Source organism: Hevea brasiliensis, chromosome 11, assembly GCF_030052815.1.
Source record: "Hevea brasiliensis isolate MT/VB/25A 57/8 chromosome 11, ASM3005281v1, whole genome shotgun sequence".
NCBI classification, from domain to species: domain Eukaryota; kingdom Viridiplantae; phylum Streptophyta; class Magnoliopsida; order Malpighiales; family Euphorbiaceae; genus Hevea; species Hevea brasiliensis.
In genome coordinates this window covers 83,995,159-84,013,625 of record NC_079503.1, presented here as the reverse complement: position 1 = coordinate 84,013,625, position 18,467 = coordinate 83,995,159, and the positions used below count along the sequence as shown (strand labels likewise).

At 29.6% G+C, this 18,467-nt stretch overlaps 1 protein-coding gene across 1 annotated transcript; it reads right to left on the bottom strand.

Annotated features, from left to right (window-relative positions):
* Positions 1-8,718: 8,718 nt before the first annotated feature.
* Positions 8,719-12,342, bottom strand: LOC131170340 (spindle assembly checkpoint component MAD1-like). Its single transcript, XM_058129393.1, has 5 exons — positions 11,886-12,342; positions 10,773-11,842; positions 10,339-10,569; positions 9,120-9,426; positions 8,719-8,906 (listed from the first exon to the last, which is right to left on the bottom strand). The coding sequence occupies exons 1-5, from the start codon at positions 12,340-12,342 to the stop codon at positions 8,719-8,721; spliced, it is 2,253 nt and encodes a 750-aa protein (XP_057985376.1).
* Between the last annotated feature and the right edge of the window lie 6,125 nt (positions 12,343-18,467).

Sequence of the window (18,467 nt, the reverse complement as noted above, 5' to 3'; positions counted from 1 at the left end):
AAACGTGTTAAAGGATTAAATTTTAAGTGTGATGGATGGGTAATAGACAAGGTGGGGTGTTCAAGTTTGATTAGATGCTCATATATTCCTAAGATCAATTTTATTTTATTTTATTTTATTTATTTTGGGATGAATCTCATTTTGAACAAGTCAGACTAATTAATGACAATTTTTAAGGTAGAAAATAGAATAAACAAATCAAATATCTTTAAAAAGGTTAGGTTTAGCTCAATATTTTGAATAAAAAATGGGTCATATATAGGTATTAGAATTGGGTTATGAACAGATCCAAATCAAACCAGACAAATGGTGACAATTGACAAACACTTTCATGGGTGAAAAACAAGTTGCCGATGTTAAGACAAAACAGGTACCTACCAGAAAACGTGGAATACGTTAAGCACTATTAATATTATCATTTGTCTTTTTTTACCAAGGGCCTTGTTTTTTGTTAAGGATTTATAAGGACAGCATTTTGGATGACTTCTTGTTATTTCGCATCCATAAAATTTTGGGAATCTTAGCAGAATGAGTAAGTGTAATCAGGATCAAAGGATTTAAGGCTAAGTGTCAAAGTAAAATTTAATTCAGAGAGTAACCATACTTTAGCAGTCTTGGTCTGTGTAATCTCTTGTGACTTAGATTCAAGAGAGGTACAATTGATTATTTTTCCTTTGGGTTGATAATTATTTATTGCACAGAGGTGGATGTTTAACTCAGTTCTTATATTTATCATTTAGCGGTGATTGGTGATAGTTCCTTCATAATTTTTCCGTTCATACTAAAAGTTTTTTTTTTTTCATTCTTTTTCTATGTACACATTTGATATCTATGCTTATTAAGATTTTTTTTTAATATCTAATTCATTATAAATTTAAAACACAAAATATATAATAAAATTTATTTATTAAATATTTAATTTTCATACATTTGTCTCTCTTTTGAGTTTATAACAGATAAAAATTTCCCGTCTAATGAATTGATCAACTCAAAATAATGTAATCTTACTAACTATATATAATAATAATAATAATAATAATAATAATAATAATAATAATAATAATTAAAAGCACAACTAAAGAAATTTATTACTTGATCCAAGTCAACAATGTTCAACAGATATGTTAAACTTTGCAGTATTAAGTTGACTAAACTTTGATTATTTCATCACAAAAGAATGTTTTTTTTTTTTTTTTTTTTTTTTTTTTTTTTTTTTTAAATGCATGATATAGAAAGGGGTAGCCATATAGATAAAAATAATAGAGGTGGGAGAGAAAAAAAAGATCTAAAATAGCATCATAAGATTAGAGAATAGGGGAAATTGGATATAATGATGATAAAGTAGGCAAGATATAGAATATATTCATATCATAAAAAGTATCAAAAGCAGCATCATATAATAACATATACATTCAATGGCACCACTTTCACATTTCTGGCATTATATTTGTTATTATATATATGGAATGAGAGATAATGTGTGTGTGTGTGTATATATATATATAAAAGTAAGAGATTATTATAATTATTAACATTTACTTGCCAAATTAAAAGTGTTTCTTTTTCTTTACTTATTAATTTTAAAAATTAGATGTTTGAATTTTATTTTTTTTTCTTCGAATTGTTTTTTAATTAAATATTTTTCATTTTAAATAATATAAAAATAATAGGAGATTTTCTTAAACTCATCATAATTGCAGTTTTTATTTGAAAAATTTTAAATAATGATAAATATAAAATTTTCTTATCTAAATTGAATCTATCATAAACCTATAATACAAGATATAAGTAGAATTTATTTATTAAATACATAAATTTTACATATTTATAGAAATTTCAGAAAAATCATGATGAAGCCATGGAAGAATGCTTAAAAGAGGAGCTTAAAGGAACTGGTGAAAATTTAAGAAAGGGAGCTGGCGAAATCAGCTAACCAGTCAGCAGATAAATTCCCTTTGTTACAATTGTTGTATTTAATTATATATCTCCCCCCATATAATTAAAGTCTTAAGTAATTAAGATTATTATATATTTCTAAGTAGAATTCTGTATTTTCTCTACCTTTGCTTATACACAGCTAATAATATTGTTTAGGTGAAAAAAATTAAAAAAATAAAAAAATTAATTCAGATATTTATAGAAGCATTGACCAAGCAAATGCACCTGCCTAGAATGATCCATTCCATGCGATAGCCTTGTAGAAATCTAAGGATTTTGGAGGTTTGGCTATCAATGCAAGCAAAGGTGAAAGAGACTAACAATTAATAGATTTTAAGTATATAAAAAAGAGGAGCAAATCCATATTTATGGATCAGAAATTTATTTAAATATATATTTATGCTCAAAATAATGTTTTCTTTTTTGTTATTTTTTAATTTAAATATAAAAAATTACTAATTATGTACTGTTTTCATTGGTTGTTGAATGAAATTAATTGACTCGTTAATTCTTTTGAAAAAACTTTTTCATATATATTATGCATAAAATTATTTATATGATTTTATTAAAATAATTTTTTGACGCGTTAAAATTATTTAAATATTATTAAATTTAATAAATTTAAACTTGTGAGATATTTCATCTTAAAATTTTTTTATTTTTAATCTTTTAAAATAAATAATAAAACTTAAAAAAATTAAAACCTATCCACTAAAAATTCTAAAAGACATAATTTTTTTTCCTTAACTCTTTTTTTTTCCCTAATTTTTCACTTCTTTTCATCTCGTATCATATTTATAAAATCACAATTTTTTCTTTTTTGGTCTTTTTTTTCTCATTTTCTAGCTATTGGTTTTATTTCTTTTTCTTTTTTTATTTTTTTAACCAAATTAGTGGATAACTTTAATTTTATAAGGGTTTTTTTTTTTTTTTTTACATATAATTCATATTCTATTGTTTTATTTGTTGTCCCAAAGAAAGTGACCAAGAGAGGGGTGAATTGGACACTTTAGACAATTTTTCAACCCTTGCTCTAGACTTAATGAAAAATTGAGGCTTTGCACTTCTATGCATGTGTATAACTCTATTCCTAGGGTGTAATTTAAGTAATCAATCAAGTTATGCACAAATACTAGTTCATACACAAAATAATTACTTAATATCAAGCGTTCAGAGTTTGCAATATTAGCTCAATAAACAAATTCTCAATACATTCAATATATAATCAGAAAATCAAAGTGCTGAAAATTAAAGAGTTAAGGGAAGAAGAGAATCAAACACAATGTTTATAGTGGTTCGGCTCTCTTAGCCTACATCCACTCTTCCCAAAGTCCCACTTTGAGAGTCATTCCACTATTTGATCTTTTCAACAGGCAAGATTCAAAGCCTTTACAATATCAACAAGCTTTCCAGGTGCTTGAGGACCTTTACAATGTCTTTGCTTCCCACAAAAGACCACAAGCTTCACAAGGTGCTTGAAAACCTCCCACAAGCTTCACAAGGTGCTTGAAAACCTTACACAAGTGTGTCCTCACACTTACACAACCTTAAATAGGTTTTGGTGTAAAAGAAATCACTCTCAATAACTCTCAGATACAGAATTTAATGCTAGAAGATTGAGAGAGAAGATTTGCCACTCAAGCTCAAGAGTAATTGAATGAAAGCTTTAAAAACCACAATAAATTCACTATGAATAAGTGCACTTTCATTAGTTAGAATTGTAGTAAATGATGCCTTTTATAGGTGCTTTTCATTGCCAAAAACGTCTGCTGGAGAGTGTGTCTAACGGCTCTTTAATTTTCAAAAAACTAGCCGTTATTACTTAGAAAGTCGTGCAGTAGAGTTGAGTCAGGTCAGATCATAAAAATAGTTAACTAAAATTTTCACCAGTTAACTAGTTTTGTAAGACAGAGAATTTTAGACATCAAAACTAGTTAACTAATTTTCGCAACGGGTTAACTAATTTTGCTACTGCCTGACTTAAAAATTAAAATTTTGAGTTTTTGAAGAAAAGTTGTAAAAATTATTTTGACCATTCAAAAACCTTAGAAATAATATAAAAACACTTTCTAAACTCTTAAATCTAAAAACAAAATTGATTTTAGGTCTCAAATGGCATAAATTCTCCAATCTTGTACAATGGACCTAGAACTTATTTTCTATCCTATTTCTTCATGGACTTTGATTCGTCTTGTGTTATACAAGATGATAAACTCCTTTTATATCAGCCATGTCAATAGAATAGTCCTTCCATCAGTGTCTTTGCATTTCATGACCTATAAAATTACTTCAAATACTTATGCACAAAGGGTTAATGTATATTTCATTAAGTTTTGTTATAATCAAAATCAAGCTCATTATAGCTTACAGGGCCTACAATCTCCCCCTTTTTGATGATGTCAAAACTTAATGAATCTATGAAGATCATAAAAATTCAATTGTATAACTATCTACATATGTCATGTATGCAAGAACTTGCTTTTAGACAAGCTCCCCCTATATGTATGCACACAATCATTCAAAATGCAAGAATGTTGAGAAGCTACAAAATAGCTCCCCCTAAATCTGATATTCAAAGCATTTTGAAGATAATAACATGTTAAGCAATTTTCAAGATTAATTCATCCAAGATCAATTCAATCATCATACATAAGATATATCAACCATAAGTCAATCATAAAGGAACATCATCATATCTTCAATAACTTTCCAAAATAAGTCCAAAATATCTATATCAGAATATAAACCATATAACCACTGAACAAAATTAGTTAACTTAAAATGTACCCAGTTAACTAAAATCATTCTGTCAGTTAAAATATTTTCCTATCTTCTCCTAATTTCTCCCCCTTTTTGACATCAACAAAAGGATAGGCTTTCTCCTATTTTCTCCCCTGTTTAAAAAACAAAAAAACACAACTTTGAAAGTCATAAAGCATATTTCAAAAAATCTCAAGATTTTTCTTTGCTACTAAGAATTCTGCCACTTCTCCTAAGGTGAGTGGGATCAACAAGTTTGGCTTGTTGCTTCTTCTTTGGGGGTTCTTTTTCAGGTATGGGTACTTGGATTTTTGGAGGAATGGGTAGAACTGATTTTCTGGCTTGTGTTTTGGTTCTTCTAGGTCCGTATTGCATGGGTAAAATTGATTTAGGTACTGGTTGAGAGGCAGTAGGAACAATGTTTGGTTGTTCAGAGGATGGGTCTTGTGACTGCTCTTCCTTCTCCTCTTCTTGTCTTGAACCATTTTTGCCTTCACTTTTTCCATTGTCACTGCTGTTGTTGCTTGTAGTATGAGATGAGGAGGATTCTCTTGATATCTCTTTGGCAGGTTCTTGTTCTGCTTCTTATGCCTCTTCTGCAGATTTTTCCTTCTCATCATTTTTCTCTACTTCTTCAACCTCAGCTAGCTTACTTTCTTCTTGTACCTTTACAGCAGCTTCTACATGCTCCTCTGCTTCTTCTTCCACTTTAGAAATTTTTACTCCACTTGGTTCAACAGCCTTTGCATCGCTAGGACCAGCAGTACCCTGTGTGTAGCTTCCAAAATCTCCAAACTTTCTAAAAGATTCACCAAACAGCATTTGAGCCATCTTCTTCATGAACCACTCTTGTCTATCCAATCTATTAATCAACATATCCATCTTTGCATTGTGCTCAGCCATAATTCCCTTCTGCAATTCATGAGATTTTTCTAAAATACTCAAGGTCAGTCCACTCATTTCTTTTATTTCCTTCATCATGTCCAGATTTGCTTTACTGATTTTCACAAAATCTGACATTTTCAGCTTCATTTTATCTTTCTTCTTAGAGCTTTCCCCTTCATCTATCTTAGAACTTGTCTCTTTCAACTCGCTTAGTGGGATGTCCGATTCTGTTTCAGAATTTGATTCTGATTCAGATTCAATCTCAATCTCAGTCTTTTCTTCTTGCTTTTTGTCTTCTTTCTTACTCATTTTCCTACCATTATCAGCCTTAAATATCTCCTTAATGGGGATAGGATTGCTAAACTTCTTTTCTTTGCTCAAATCAACTCCCATAGCTTGAAATATAAGAGTCAAAGGCATAGCATATTGCAACCTTCTATGCTTACTAGACTTAGCAATCACTTTAAAAATCAGAAATGGCAAATTAAATCTGATTTTGTTAACCAAGTGCCACATAATGCATAAATCAAGGCTATTTGCATATGAGTGACTACCACTTCTAAGATTGAGCAAATATCGAATGAAGAATTGTAGAATCCTAAAATTTTGAGGCACTAAACTGATGTTGGTCATTTCATTTTCAGGTGTACCCTCCGGAAAAAATTGATAATTGAAATGCCTTCTCATCATATCCTTCAAGCTTCCTAGAATCTTTGAAGGTTCCAATCCTATTTCCATCATTTGGTAGGTTTAAAACAGAGGCTAAGAATTCAACATCAACAATCTAACTTTTCTTCTTAACTCTCACACTAAAACTTTCTCCGTTAACAACTTCTTTCATACTTCCATAAAATTCTTGAATCAAATAAGGATAATAATATTCATTCAACTCAGAAAATTCCATCCAACCTTGAAAAATAAATAATTCTTCAAATTCATAAGGCAAGTCAGAAAATGAATCCCATTTAATGTACCTTGGTTCGAAAATATTTTATTACACAAGAGGTTTCGAAGCAGGGGCCTTTTCCATTTTCTTCTTTTTCGCAAAAGGCTCTGACCCAGCAATGCCCTTTCCCTTTCTTTTTCTTGCTCGTTCTGCCACTGTCTCTGTTTCGCCATTACTGTTCTCAACTTCAGTTCCTTCTTCTCTCTCCTTTTCGGAACTGGTAGTAGCTTTCATGGCATCACCCATGAATTTTCGAAGTTTGGTAGTCACTTGTTTTACACTTGCCATCGATCCTTGAAAAATTTCAGTGAGAAGTAGCGGCTTAAGGAAGAACGGGATTTTACCGTTTAGGGATTTTGAGAAAGAAAATTGGGGATTTCTGGTTTTGAGAGTAATTTGGGGTTTCTAAGAGAGTGGAGAATCAACTTGCAGCAAAGAAATGAGGGAGTTTTAGATTGATTGAAGTGATATGCAGCAGTTACACAAAAAAATTTCGAATTTTGAAATTGTGTATAGATTTTCATGGAGAACCGGGAATCCCTTTTTGCCAAAACCCAATTTTACCCTTTAAAGACATAAAAAGAGCATAACTATGGTCAGGGGTATATTTGTCAAAATAGATTACAAAGAAAGCGAAAATACCCGTTAGAAAGAAAGTAATTTTAAATTAGGCGCGTTTTGTCAAATGTACACAGAGGCAAAAATTAGTTAACTAATTTTGAAACCCAGTTGGCTAAATATTATACAGGTACAAAACTAGACAACTGCAGTGAGAAAGTAGTTAACTAAAAACACATGTACGCAGAATATAGTACTAACAACATATTTAACCAATTTATGCACCAAATTCATATTAAATGCAATAAATATCATTCAATAGCTTCACTTATGCCAAGTTATCTTCTAATTCTACAAAAGTTTTCCTCATTTAATGGTTTTGTAAAAATATCTGCAAGTTGTTGTTCTGTAGGAACAAATTCTAACTTAATGTCACCGTTTTGAACATGATCTCTAATAAAGTGATGTCTAATTTCTATGTGCTTTGATCTAGAGTGTTGGACTGGATTTTTAGTTAGGTTAATTGCACTAGTATTATCACACCTTATAGGAACATTATCAACCTTTATACCAAAATCTTCTAATTGTTGCTTTATCCATAGAATTTGAGCAACACAACTTCCTGTAGCAATGTATTCTGCTTCAGTAGTAGAAAGAGCTACAGAAGTTTGTTTCTTACTATGCCAAGACACTAAGGCATGACCTAGGAATTAGCAAGTACCCGAAGTACTCTTTCTATCCAATCTACTTCCAGCAAAGTCAGAATCACTATATCCAACTAGATCAAATGTGTCACATTTAGGATACCATAAACCAATTGAGTGTGTGCCAATGAGGTATTTGAAAATTCTTTTAACAGCAATTAGATGAGATTCCTTAGGACATGATTGAAACCGAGCACACTAACACACACTAAAATGAATGCCAGGTCTAGATGCAGTTAAATATAAAAGTGAGCCAATCATGCCTCTAAATAGCTTTTGATCAACATCTTTACCTTTTTCATCCTTTTCCAACGTGATGGTGGAGCTCATAGGAGTTCCAATACTCTTCAAATCATCTATCTTGAATTTTTTTAGCATATCTTTGATGTACTTGGATTGATTAATGAAGATGCCACCATTGAGTTGCTTAATTTGTAGTCCAAGGAAAAAGGTAAGTTCACCCATCATGCTCATCTCAAATTCATTTTGCATCATCTTAAAGAAGCTTTTGCATAGAGAAGCATTAGTAGCACCAAAAATAATGTCATCAACATAAATTTGAATGATAAGTATATCATGTTTATGTGTTTTTGTGAAGAGTGTGTTGTCTACTTTTCCTCTTTGAAAACCATTATCTAAAAGAAACTTACTAAGCCTCTCATACCAAGCTCTAGGGGCTTGCTTCAATCCATATAAAGCCTTAGTGAGTTTATAAACATGATTAGGAAATTCATAGTTTTCAAAACCTGGTGGTTGTTCAACATAAACTTCTTCATCAATATAACCACTCAAGAACGCACTCTTAACATCCATTTGATAGAGCATAAAATTTTTATAACATGTAAATGCACATAACATTCTAATGGCTTCAATTCTAGCAATTGGAGAAAAAGTCTCATCAAAATCAATACCTTCCTCTTGATTATATCATTGAGCTACTAATCTAGCCTTATTTCTAATGACATGTCTTTTATCATCCATTTTGTTCCTAAAAACCCACTTGGTGCCAATGATAGAATGATTTCTAGGTCTAGGAACAAGTTTCCATACTTTATTTCTCTCAAATTGATTGAGTTCTTCTTGCATAGCAATAATCCAACTCTCATCACTTTGAGCTTCATTATAAGACTTTGGTTCAAGTTGAGAAACAAATGCAACGTTACCAAAGTATTTTCAAAGTTGAGCTCTTGTCATCATCTTTTGTGAAGGGCTATCAATTATGTCCTCCATGGGATGATCTTTGTGATATCTCCATTCTTGAAGTAGGTCATCATGATGTGGTTCATCAATTTGGAGTTCTTCAATATTGGGCAATACTTCTTGATCACCTTCTTGATCTTTCTCATTAGCATCTTTATTGTCAACATCATTCACAATTGTACTTTGGGGCTCAATAGGTTGACTTTGTTGCTTTTGAGTCTCATCCTTTTTTCTTCCAAAAATTTTACCTAGTTCATCATCATCACAGACAATCTTTCTTTCCAAGAAGTTGTTAGTTTCATCAAATATAACATGAATGGTTTCCTCAACTAACAAAGTTCTCCTATTAAAGACTCTATAAGCTTTGCTATGCATTGAATATCCTAGTAAAATACCTTCATCTGATTTTACATCAAACTTTTTGAGGTTATCTTTCTTATTGTTCAAAATATAACACTTACAACCAAATGCATGAAAGTAAGAAATATTAGGCTTCTTCCCTTTCCATAATTCATAAGAGGTTTTCTTTAAGATTGGCCTAATCATTGCTCTATTCAAGATATATAGCAAAGGTTTATGGCTTCTGCCCAAAAATATTTTGGAAGACTATGTTCACTAAGCATTGTTCTTGCCATTTCTTGTAAAGTTCTATTTTTCCTTTCTACAACTCCATTTTGTTGTGGGGTTCTAGGAGCTGAAAAGTTATGAAAAAATGCCATTGTTTGAATAAAATTCATCAAAAGATTGGTTTTCAAACTCTCTCCCATGATCACTTCTAATGGAGGAAATGGATAAGCCTTTTTCACTTTGTACTTTCTTACAAAAAGATATAAATACACTAAAAGTTTCATCCTTATGTGCAAGAAAATATGTCCATGTATACCTAGTGTAATCATCTACTATGACCAAAGTATACGCTTTACCACCAAGACTAATAGGTGTAATAGGACCAAACAAATCAAGATGTAATAACTCAAGGGGTCTAGATGTTGAAACAACATTTTTTGATTTGAAAGAAACTTTGGCTTGTTTCCCAAGAGAACAAGGCTTGCAAACATGGTCTTTTTCAAAGTTAATTTTTGGCAAACCTTTAACAAGGTCATATCTTAAAAGTTTTGAAATCACATGCATACTAGCATGACCAATTCTTCTATGCCACAACCAACTATCTTCTTCAAGAGATACAAGACATCTTTCATTTCCATTTTCAATAATATTTAAATCAAGCAAATATACATTTTCACTTCTAGGTGCAATGAATAATGTATGATCATTATGCAAACTTCTAATCTCACAATGTGTAGAATTAAAAATAACTTTGTAACCTTTATCACATAGTTGACTTACACTAAGAAGATTGAATTTCAAACCTTCAACTAATGCGACATCCTTTATGCTTGGATTTTTCCCAATAGAGCCACTTTCAATGATGTAAGCTTTGCCTTTGTCACCAAATCTCACATGTCCACCACTTTTCAAGGTAAGGTTTGAGAATTTTTCTTTGTCTCCAGTCATGTGTCTTGAACAAGCACTATCAACATACCATTGTTCACACTCTTGCTTGCTTCTAAGACATACCTGAAATTTATTGACTATTTCTTAGGTACCCAAGCAAGTTTGGGTCCTTAAGGGTTAGAGACATTAGGAATTGTTCCTTTAGGAACCCATATCCTTTTTACTTTTGAGGAACCTTTCCTTATGGGACAATGACTAACCATATGACCATTTTGGTTACAATAAAAACAAATGACATTTGATAATGAATGAGATGAAACTTTTACAAAGAAATTTTTGTATTTTCCATAGTGCATGAATCCATCATAACCAAGACCAGATTTTTGATTTGATAATCTTTGAGAACCAAGTAATGTATCAAGAATTTGTGTGCCATTTGTGAATTTAGCTAAATCATTTGTCAAAGATTTCACCATAGTTTCTAAAATCCTGTTTTTCTCAATGAGTTTTTCACAAGCAATTTTTGAATCTTCTAACTCCTTATTCAGCTCATCAAACAAGAGCATTTGATTTTTATAAAACTTATTTTCTTGTACAATAATGCTCATAGAATCATTTTCAGCTCTTAAGGAAGCAATTTCTTTATTTAAAGCAGAACTTTTTTTCTTATAAACTTTGTATTCTTCATATAATTTGGCAAATGCTTCTTCATAATCCTCAATACTAAGAGAGTCAGAATTATTTACCTCAGTGTTGATTTCTCTTTGTTGGGAACTTTCTAGTTTATCCTCTTCTAGAGCTATGAGACAAATGTGTGCAACCTCCTTATCACTAGAGTTATCACTTGAGGAATCATCACTATCCATCCAACCAGCAACCAAGGCTTTCTTGCTCTTGTCCTTTGAATTCTTCCTTTTCAGTTTATGACAATTTAGCTTGATGTGACCAGGTTTGTTGCATTCAAAGCATTTAATCTCACTTTGATCCTTGCTTGTTTCACCTTTGGGAGAATACTTCTTTAGGAATTTCTTATATCTCGAACCTCCCTTTTTGAATGCTTTCTTGAATCTTCTTGTAATCATGGCAAGATCATCTTCCTCACTTGAACTATTGGAGCTGTCACTTGAGGCAGCCTTAAAAGCTATAGTTTTCCTTAATTCATCATCTTGGCTTGACTTTAAGGCAATTCCTCTCTTTTTCTTTTCATCATCTACATTGCTCTTGCTCTTGTCATAAAGCATTTCATGAGCAATAAGAGAACCAATAAGCTCATCATAAGTGAACTTGGAGAAATCTTTGGTGTCAAAGATCACTGTAACTTTTGTTTCCCATGATTTAGGTAGTGACCTCAAGACTTTCTTGACTAACTCTTCTTCAGTGAATTCTTTTTCAAGAGCTTTGAGAACATTCACGGATCAAGAAATCTTGTACTCATTTACAAATTGTTTCTCCAGGTTTCATCTCAAATAGTTCATATTCCCGAACAAGCCTATTTGCTTTTGATTCCTTCACTTGATTAGTCCCTTCATATGTGACTTCAAGTTTATCCCACACTTCTTTTGCAGATGTACAACCTGAAATACGATTATACTCAGTTGCATCAAGTGCACAATGAAGAATGTTTAAAGCTTTAGCATTTAAAGAAACTTTCTTCCAATCAAGTTCATTATATTCATCTTCTACTTTTCCTCTATAACCATCAGCATGCAATTTTAATGGAATTTCAGGACCTTTAACAATTCTTTGCCATGCTTCAATATCAACAGATTGAATAAAGTTTCTCATCCTTACTTTCCAAAAAGAATAATTAGAACCATTAAACAAAGGTGGTCTAGTGATAGAGTGTCCTTCAGCTAAAGATGCAGGGATACCAGCTGTGTTAGATGTGCCAGCCATTATAGGATCTCTCTAAGGTGTTTAAACCTCAAGCAAGAGAGACAAGCTCTGATACCAATTTGTTGTCCCAAAGAAAGTGACCAAGAGGGGGTGAATTGGACACTTTAGATAATTTTTCAGCCCTGCTCTAGACTTAATGAAAAATTGAGGCTTTGCACTTCTATGTATGTGTAAAACTCTGTTCCTAGGGTGTAATTTAAGTAATCAATCAAGTTATGCACAAATACTAGTTCATACACAAAATAATTACTTAATATCAAGTGTATTTTCTCACATAAAATTCAGAGTTTGCAATATTAGCTCAATAAATAAATTCTCAACACATTCAATATATAATCAGAAAATCAAAGTGCTGAAAATTAAAGAGTTAAGGGAAGAAGAGAATCAAACACAATGTTTATAGTGGTTCGCCTCTCTTAGCCTACATCAACTCTTCCCAAAGTCCCACTTTGAGAGTCATTCCACTATTTGATCTTTTCAACAGGCAAGATTCAAAGCCTTTACAATATCAGCAAGCTTCCCAGATGCTTGAGAACCTTTACAATGTCTTTGCTTCCCATAAAAGACCACAAGCTTCACAAGGTGCTTGAAAACCTCCCACAAGCTTCACAAGGTGCTTGAAAACCTTACACAAGTGTGTCCTCACACTTACACAACCTTAAATAGGTTTTGGTGTAGAAGAAATCACTCTCAATAACTCTCAGATACAGAATTTAATGCTAGAAGATTGAGAGAGAAGATTTGCTACTCAAGCTCAAGAGTAATTGAATGAAAGCTTTAAAAACCACAATAAATTCACTATGAATAAGAGCACTTTCATTAGTTAGAATTGTAGTAAATGATGCCTTTTATAGGTGCTTTTCATTGCCAAAAACGTCTGCTGGAGAGTGTGTCTAACGACTCTTTAATTTTCAAAAAACTAGCCATTATTACTTAGAAAGTCGTGCAGCAGAGTTGAGTCAGGTCAGATCATAAAAATAGTTAACTAAAATTTTCACCAGTTAACTAGTTTTGTAAGACAGAGAATTTTAGACATCAAAACTAGTTAACTAATTTTCACAACGTTAACTAATTTCGCTACTGCCTGACTTAAAAATTGAAATTTTGAGTTTTTGAAGAAAGGTTGTAAAAATTATTTTGACCATTCAAAAACCTTAGAAATGATATAAAAACACTTTCTAAACTCTTAAATCTAAAAACAAAATTGATTTTAGGTCTCAAATGGCATAAATTCTCCAATATTGTACAATGGACCTAAGAACTTAATTTCTATCATATTTCTTCATAGACTTTGATTCGTATTGTATTATACAAGATGATAAACTCCTTTTATATCAGCCATGTCAATAGAATAGTCCTTCCATCAGTGTCTTTGCATTTCATGACCTATAAAATTACTTCAAATACTTATGCACAAAGGGTTAATGTATATTTCATTAAGTTATCATCAAAATCAAGCTCATTATAGCTTACAGAGCCTACATTATTAAAAAGTGTTATAGTAAGCAGGTAAATCTTAGACACATACAAAATCACACAACCATATAATATAAAAAAAAAATAACACAAGATTTACATTATTTTACTGTAAGATCTACGTCCACAAACAAGACGAGAGAAAAAAAATTTTACTACAGTAAAAAATAGTGAAATAAATTATTTAGAACTCTCAAACTCGAATCCTAGTACATTTCTCGAATATCTCACAATTTATCATAAATGGTAAAATATTACAATATTTATACTGGTCCATGCTTTTTATTTTAATCGAATCATAGCATGAAACTTTCAAATCATATCGTAGTATGAAACTTTCAAATCGAATCATAATTCAGTCTATGAAAATATATCTAAAATTCAAATCACATAAAAATAAAAATATATATATATAAAAATTATGAAACTCAATTGTAAAATCCAACAAGAACTTAGTTGTTACTTATTAAATTATTGTTTGATTACTTATATTAAAAAAAATTCTTTTATTAAATGTAATACTTTTAAAAAATGAAAATTCATTGATTACAATTATATATTTATGATTATATATAGTAAGAATTTATTATTTGATGAAATTATTTTATTTTTTACTCAATTATTATTATATATTAAAAATTTGCAAGCATATATTTTTTTCCTACCAATAGATGATTTATTACCATGCCTTTAGTAATATAATCAATTGAGATAACTATCAACGATATAATCGAAAACTATAGAAGTCAAAATATCTAATTATTAAAATTAAAACTTCTTGATATAATGAAAAAGTTTGCTTAAATTCAAAATATTTGTTATTTACATGGTTTGAATTTTAAACATATTTTTATGGACTCAATTTGTAATCTGACTCGAAAATTTCAAGTTATATTTCATTTAGAATATTTTGTAAGTGATAGCAAAAGGCACGAAATTATAAAAAATTCAGAAAACATATTGGAGTTAGAGTTTAAAGATTCTGAGTTTTTATATCTTTTGATCTTTTCAGCATAGTAGAAATTTTAATCTTGTATCTGACTTGTGAACATGAACTTTACGTATGATTAAACCACTTAAATATTATATATTTTTTTATTTTTATTATTATAATTATAAGATTGTATGTGTACCTACTATAATAATGTTTTATAATTAATCCTCTTGTCTGTTCTTTATGCTTACCTATAAATGATACCTAGCTAACTAGCAACTAAAGAGATATAATCAAAACTAAATGGAGTAGGTTTGCTAGAATTTCTGGTTCAGGAATGATTGTAACCACATTCTTGTTTAGTTAAAAAAATAATAAGATATAGAAGGTCCTAGACCATTGACCAAGTAAGTGCACATTCCTTGATTGATCTATTACACTCAATAACCTTGTAGAAATGTGTAGGATTTTGGAGGTTGGGTTGGGTTGACCCTAACAAAAATATAATATAATATTTTCTTTTCTTTTATTTGGATAATAGGCCTCAGTTTTGTACCCTGATATGGATTTAGGATTAGTAAGGCTTACTACGGGTCTCGGGAGCTTTATGCTGGCTTAAGTCCTAATGCCAGTCCAGCCTGTGGATTCGGGTCATGACATTTATGACTTGTCTCCTTCTAGGTCTGGGGTTGAAAATGCAGTTTAGGCGACTAGCGAGCTTTGAGCCTGAAGTTCTATATCTCTATTTATTTAATGTGACAATTTCTCCTTTCAATATAAAAAAATTTGACAAAAAAAATATATAAAAAAATTGTACACCACCGAGTGTGGTGACTTATTGATAAACCTTGAGAGTTAGAGGCATCTGACTTTTCGACTCCCCGCACTTACGTTGAGACTAAATATTGTTTCCGTTTGAAATGGACAGAATGAATTGACTGCAGGTAATCCGTACTTGTGAATCTTTGTAAACCCACAATGGCTCGATAGTATATCTCCTTATGGGGGGTTAAATTAGAAGGTAATGAAACCGTTTAACGGGGTCCCTGAGACTAGTGAGTAATTAACGTTATATCTAGAAAGTTTTTTTTTTAATTAAAAAAATATATATACTAAAAAAAATTGAACATAGTACATTGCTATTTCTGTAATATTTAATATGTAAAAAGAGTAATGAGAAAGCTTGTAACTTTCTAATTAAGATAGTGAGCAATCTTTTAACTCCGTTTTGGTCGAACATTCTTGACTCCTTAACCGCCGTTAGATGGCGATGCTAAAGGCCACGTCGCGATACGACGTCATTGATCAATGCTCATTTCTTGTTCGATGGCGGTCTAGAAGCTTATTTTGTTGATAATTTGAAAGGAATCATGGAGGTTGAAATTTTCATCTTATCATGAATAATTATTTGTATTTACTCCAATAAAAATAAGTCTTTTTTTTATTGAATATAATTTAATTTTATGAAGATATCATAAAAACAATTATTTTAAATGTATTAAATTAATTTTAAAAAATTTGATTTTAATATTTATAAATTGATTCGAACAGAAAATGAATTATTGTGTAAGATGTCATTCAATTAATTGTCATATTAAACATTTGCCATGAGTACCCATTTTTCTTTTAATACAAGCTGAGGGAAAAATTAAAATTGCATTAAATATTTGTGGTTAGCCAACAGGGTTAGGAATGGCCACCGTCCAATAATTCAAAATTTCTTGTCCATAGTGTGGACTGGAAATTATTAAACCAAATGTAGTTTTGATTATGACATTTAATTAATTATTTATTTTATAATATCTTATATTTTAAGTACTCTTTATTTTTTTATTATAATCATTTAAATATTTTTAATTAATAGGGATATAATGCATTGAATAACAATTGATGAACTGTACGAGATATAATATTTTTTTATTTTTTAGACTAAAATTAAATAATCTTAAAATATATAAATAAAAATACCCAAATGCAATATCTCTTTATTTCTTATATCTAAAAGTAAAGAAAAATCAAATAAATTAGTCCTCATTAATATAATCATTTAAGTCTAATATAAGCTTTTTTTTTTTTTGGATATTTTTCTTTTGCGGTCAGCAGTGAATTTTTCCCGCTAATGTCTATTTCAAGATCATGTTTTTATTTGTTTTATTAATTTTGTTTTTCCCAAATCGAGCTTGATGAGAATTCATTTTAAGTACTAAATAATGAATATTCTTAGAAGTTCACTAGCTAATTTGATTTCATTTTCTTCTACATGATTTTTCCTAATTGTATCAACGTGAGACCTTTATTCCCTGATCATATATAATTTTTTTGTTTATTTAAAGTCTTTAACGTAATGAAATCCACTGTTTAAGAAAATAAACTTTGATTATTTTCTAATCACGCCCTTCAAAATTTTGGACCCTTATTTGGCATTCACTGGTATCTTTGAGTCATGGAGGGCACATCTACATAATCATGTAAATCTGTCATGAAAATTAATTATTTATTAATTTAGTTATATATATTCGAATATAAATAATCAATATAAATTTTTTTAGATTATCTTAATTTAACTGTTGAAATATTTATCAGCTATTAACGGTATCTAATAGCTAAACCAATTCCATAACACAAAGTAAATATTACGTTATTAATAATTTTTTTGGAATAAGGGTCAATTTGCCTTCTATACTTATTAGGGGAGATTCAATTTAGCTCATTTTTAATTTTTGGTCCAATTTAACTCACAAATTTTAGCCCAATTAATTAATATGTGCTAATTTTTAATATTAATTATTTTTTAATATTAAAATATTATTTTTATATTGTATAATTATTTAAATAAAAATATAAAAATATTATTTTTCCATATTATTAATATAATTAAATAAAATTAAAAATATAAAAATATTATTTTTTATATTATTTATAATTAATAATATGGAAAAAATAATATTTTTATAGTTTTAGTTTTATTTAATTATAATTTTTTAATTTTACATTAAAAGCATGAAACAAAAAAAATCATTTTTTTCATTTAATTAATTAAAATTAATTATAGTAATAATTCTTAATTTTAATTAATTATATGAAAATATAAAGATATTTTTTTATATTTTCAGTTTAATTAATAATATTGAATAATAAAAATAATATTTTTATTTTTTATTTAAATAATTATACAATATAAAAATTATATTTTAATATTAAAAAATAATTAAATATTAAAAAATAGCACATATAAATTAATTGGGCTAATTTGAGCATAAATCAAAATTTGAGGGTTAAATTAGACTAAAAGTTAAAAATGGGCTAAATTGAACCTCCCCAATAAGTATAGGGAGCAAATTGACCCTAATTCCCAATTTTTTTAGAGGGTGTTTAATTCAACTATTGAATGCAATTAATAATTGATAGGATTCAATAGGTAAATCATAATGATCGGTAAACCTCTAAAAAATTAATTGATAGCTTATATAAAACATATGATATCAAATTACAGCAGTTTGTATTAGCTTTAAACTAGGAATTGTTTAGTTTACTTATTAGTACAGCTGATAAATGATAATGGTTGTTGTTAGCTAATACTTGTAAGTTGATTGCAGCTTGTTTATATTAAATGTTTAATAAAATTATGTCTAACAATTATTGTTGATATGTAAATGACTAGTATGGGTATATCATTTTATTGTTAAAATGGATAAATAAATAACAAATAATCTGA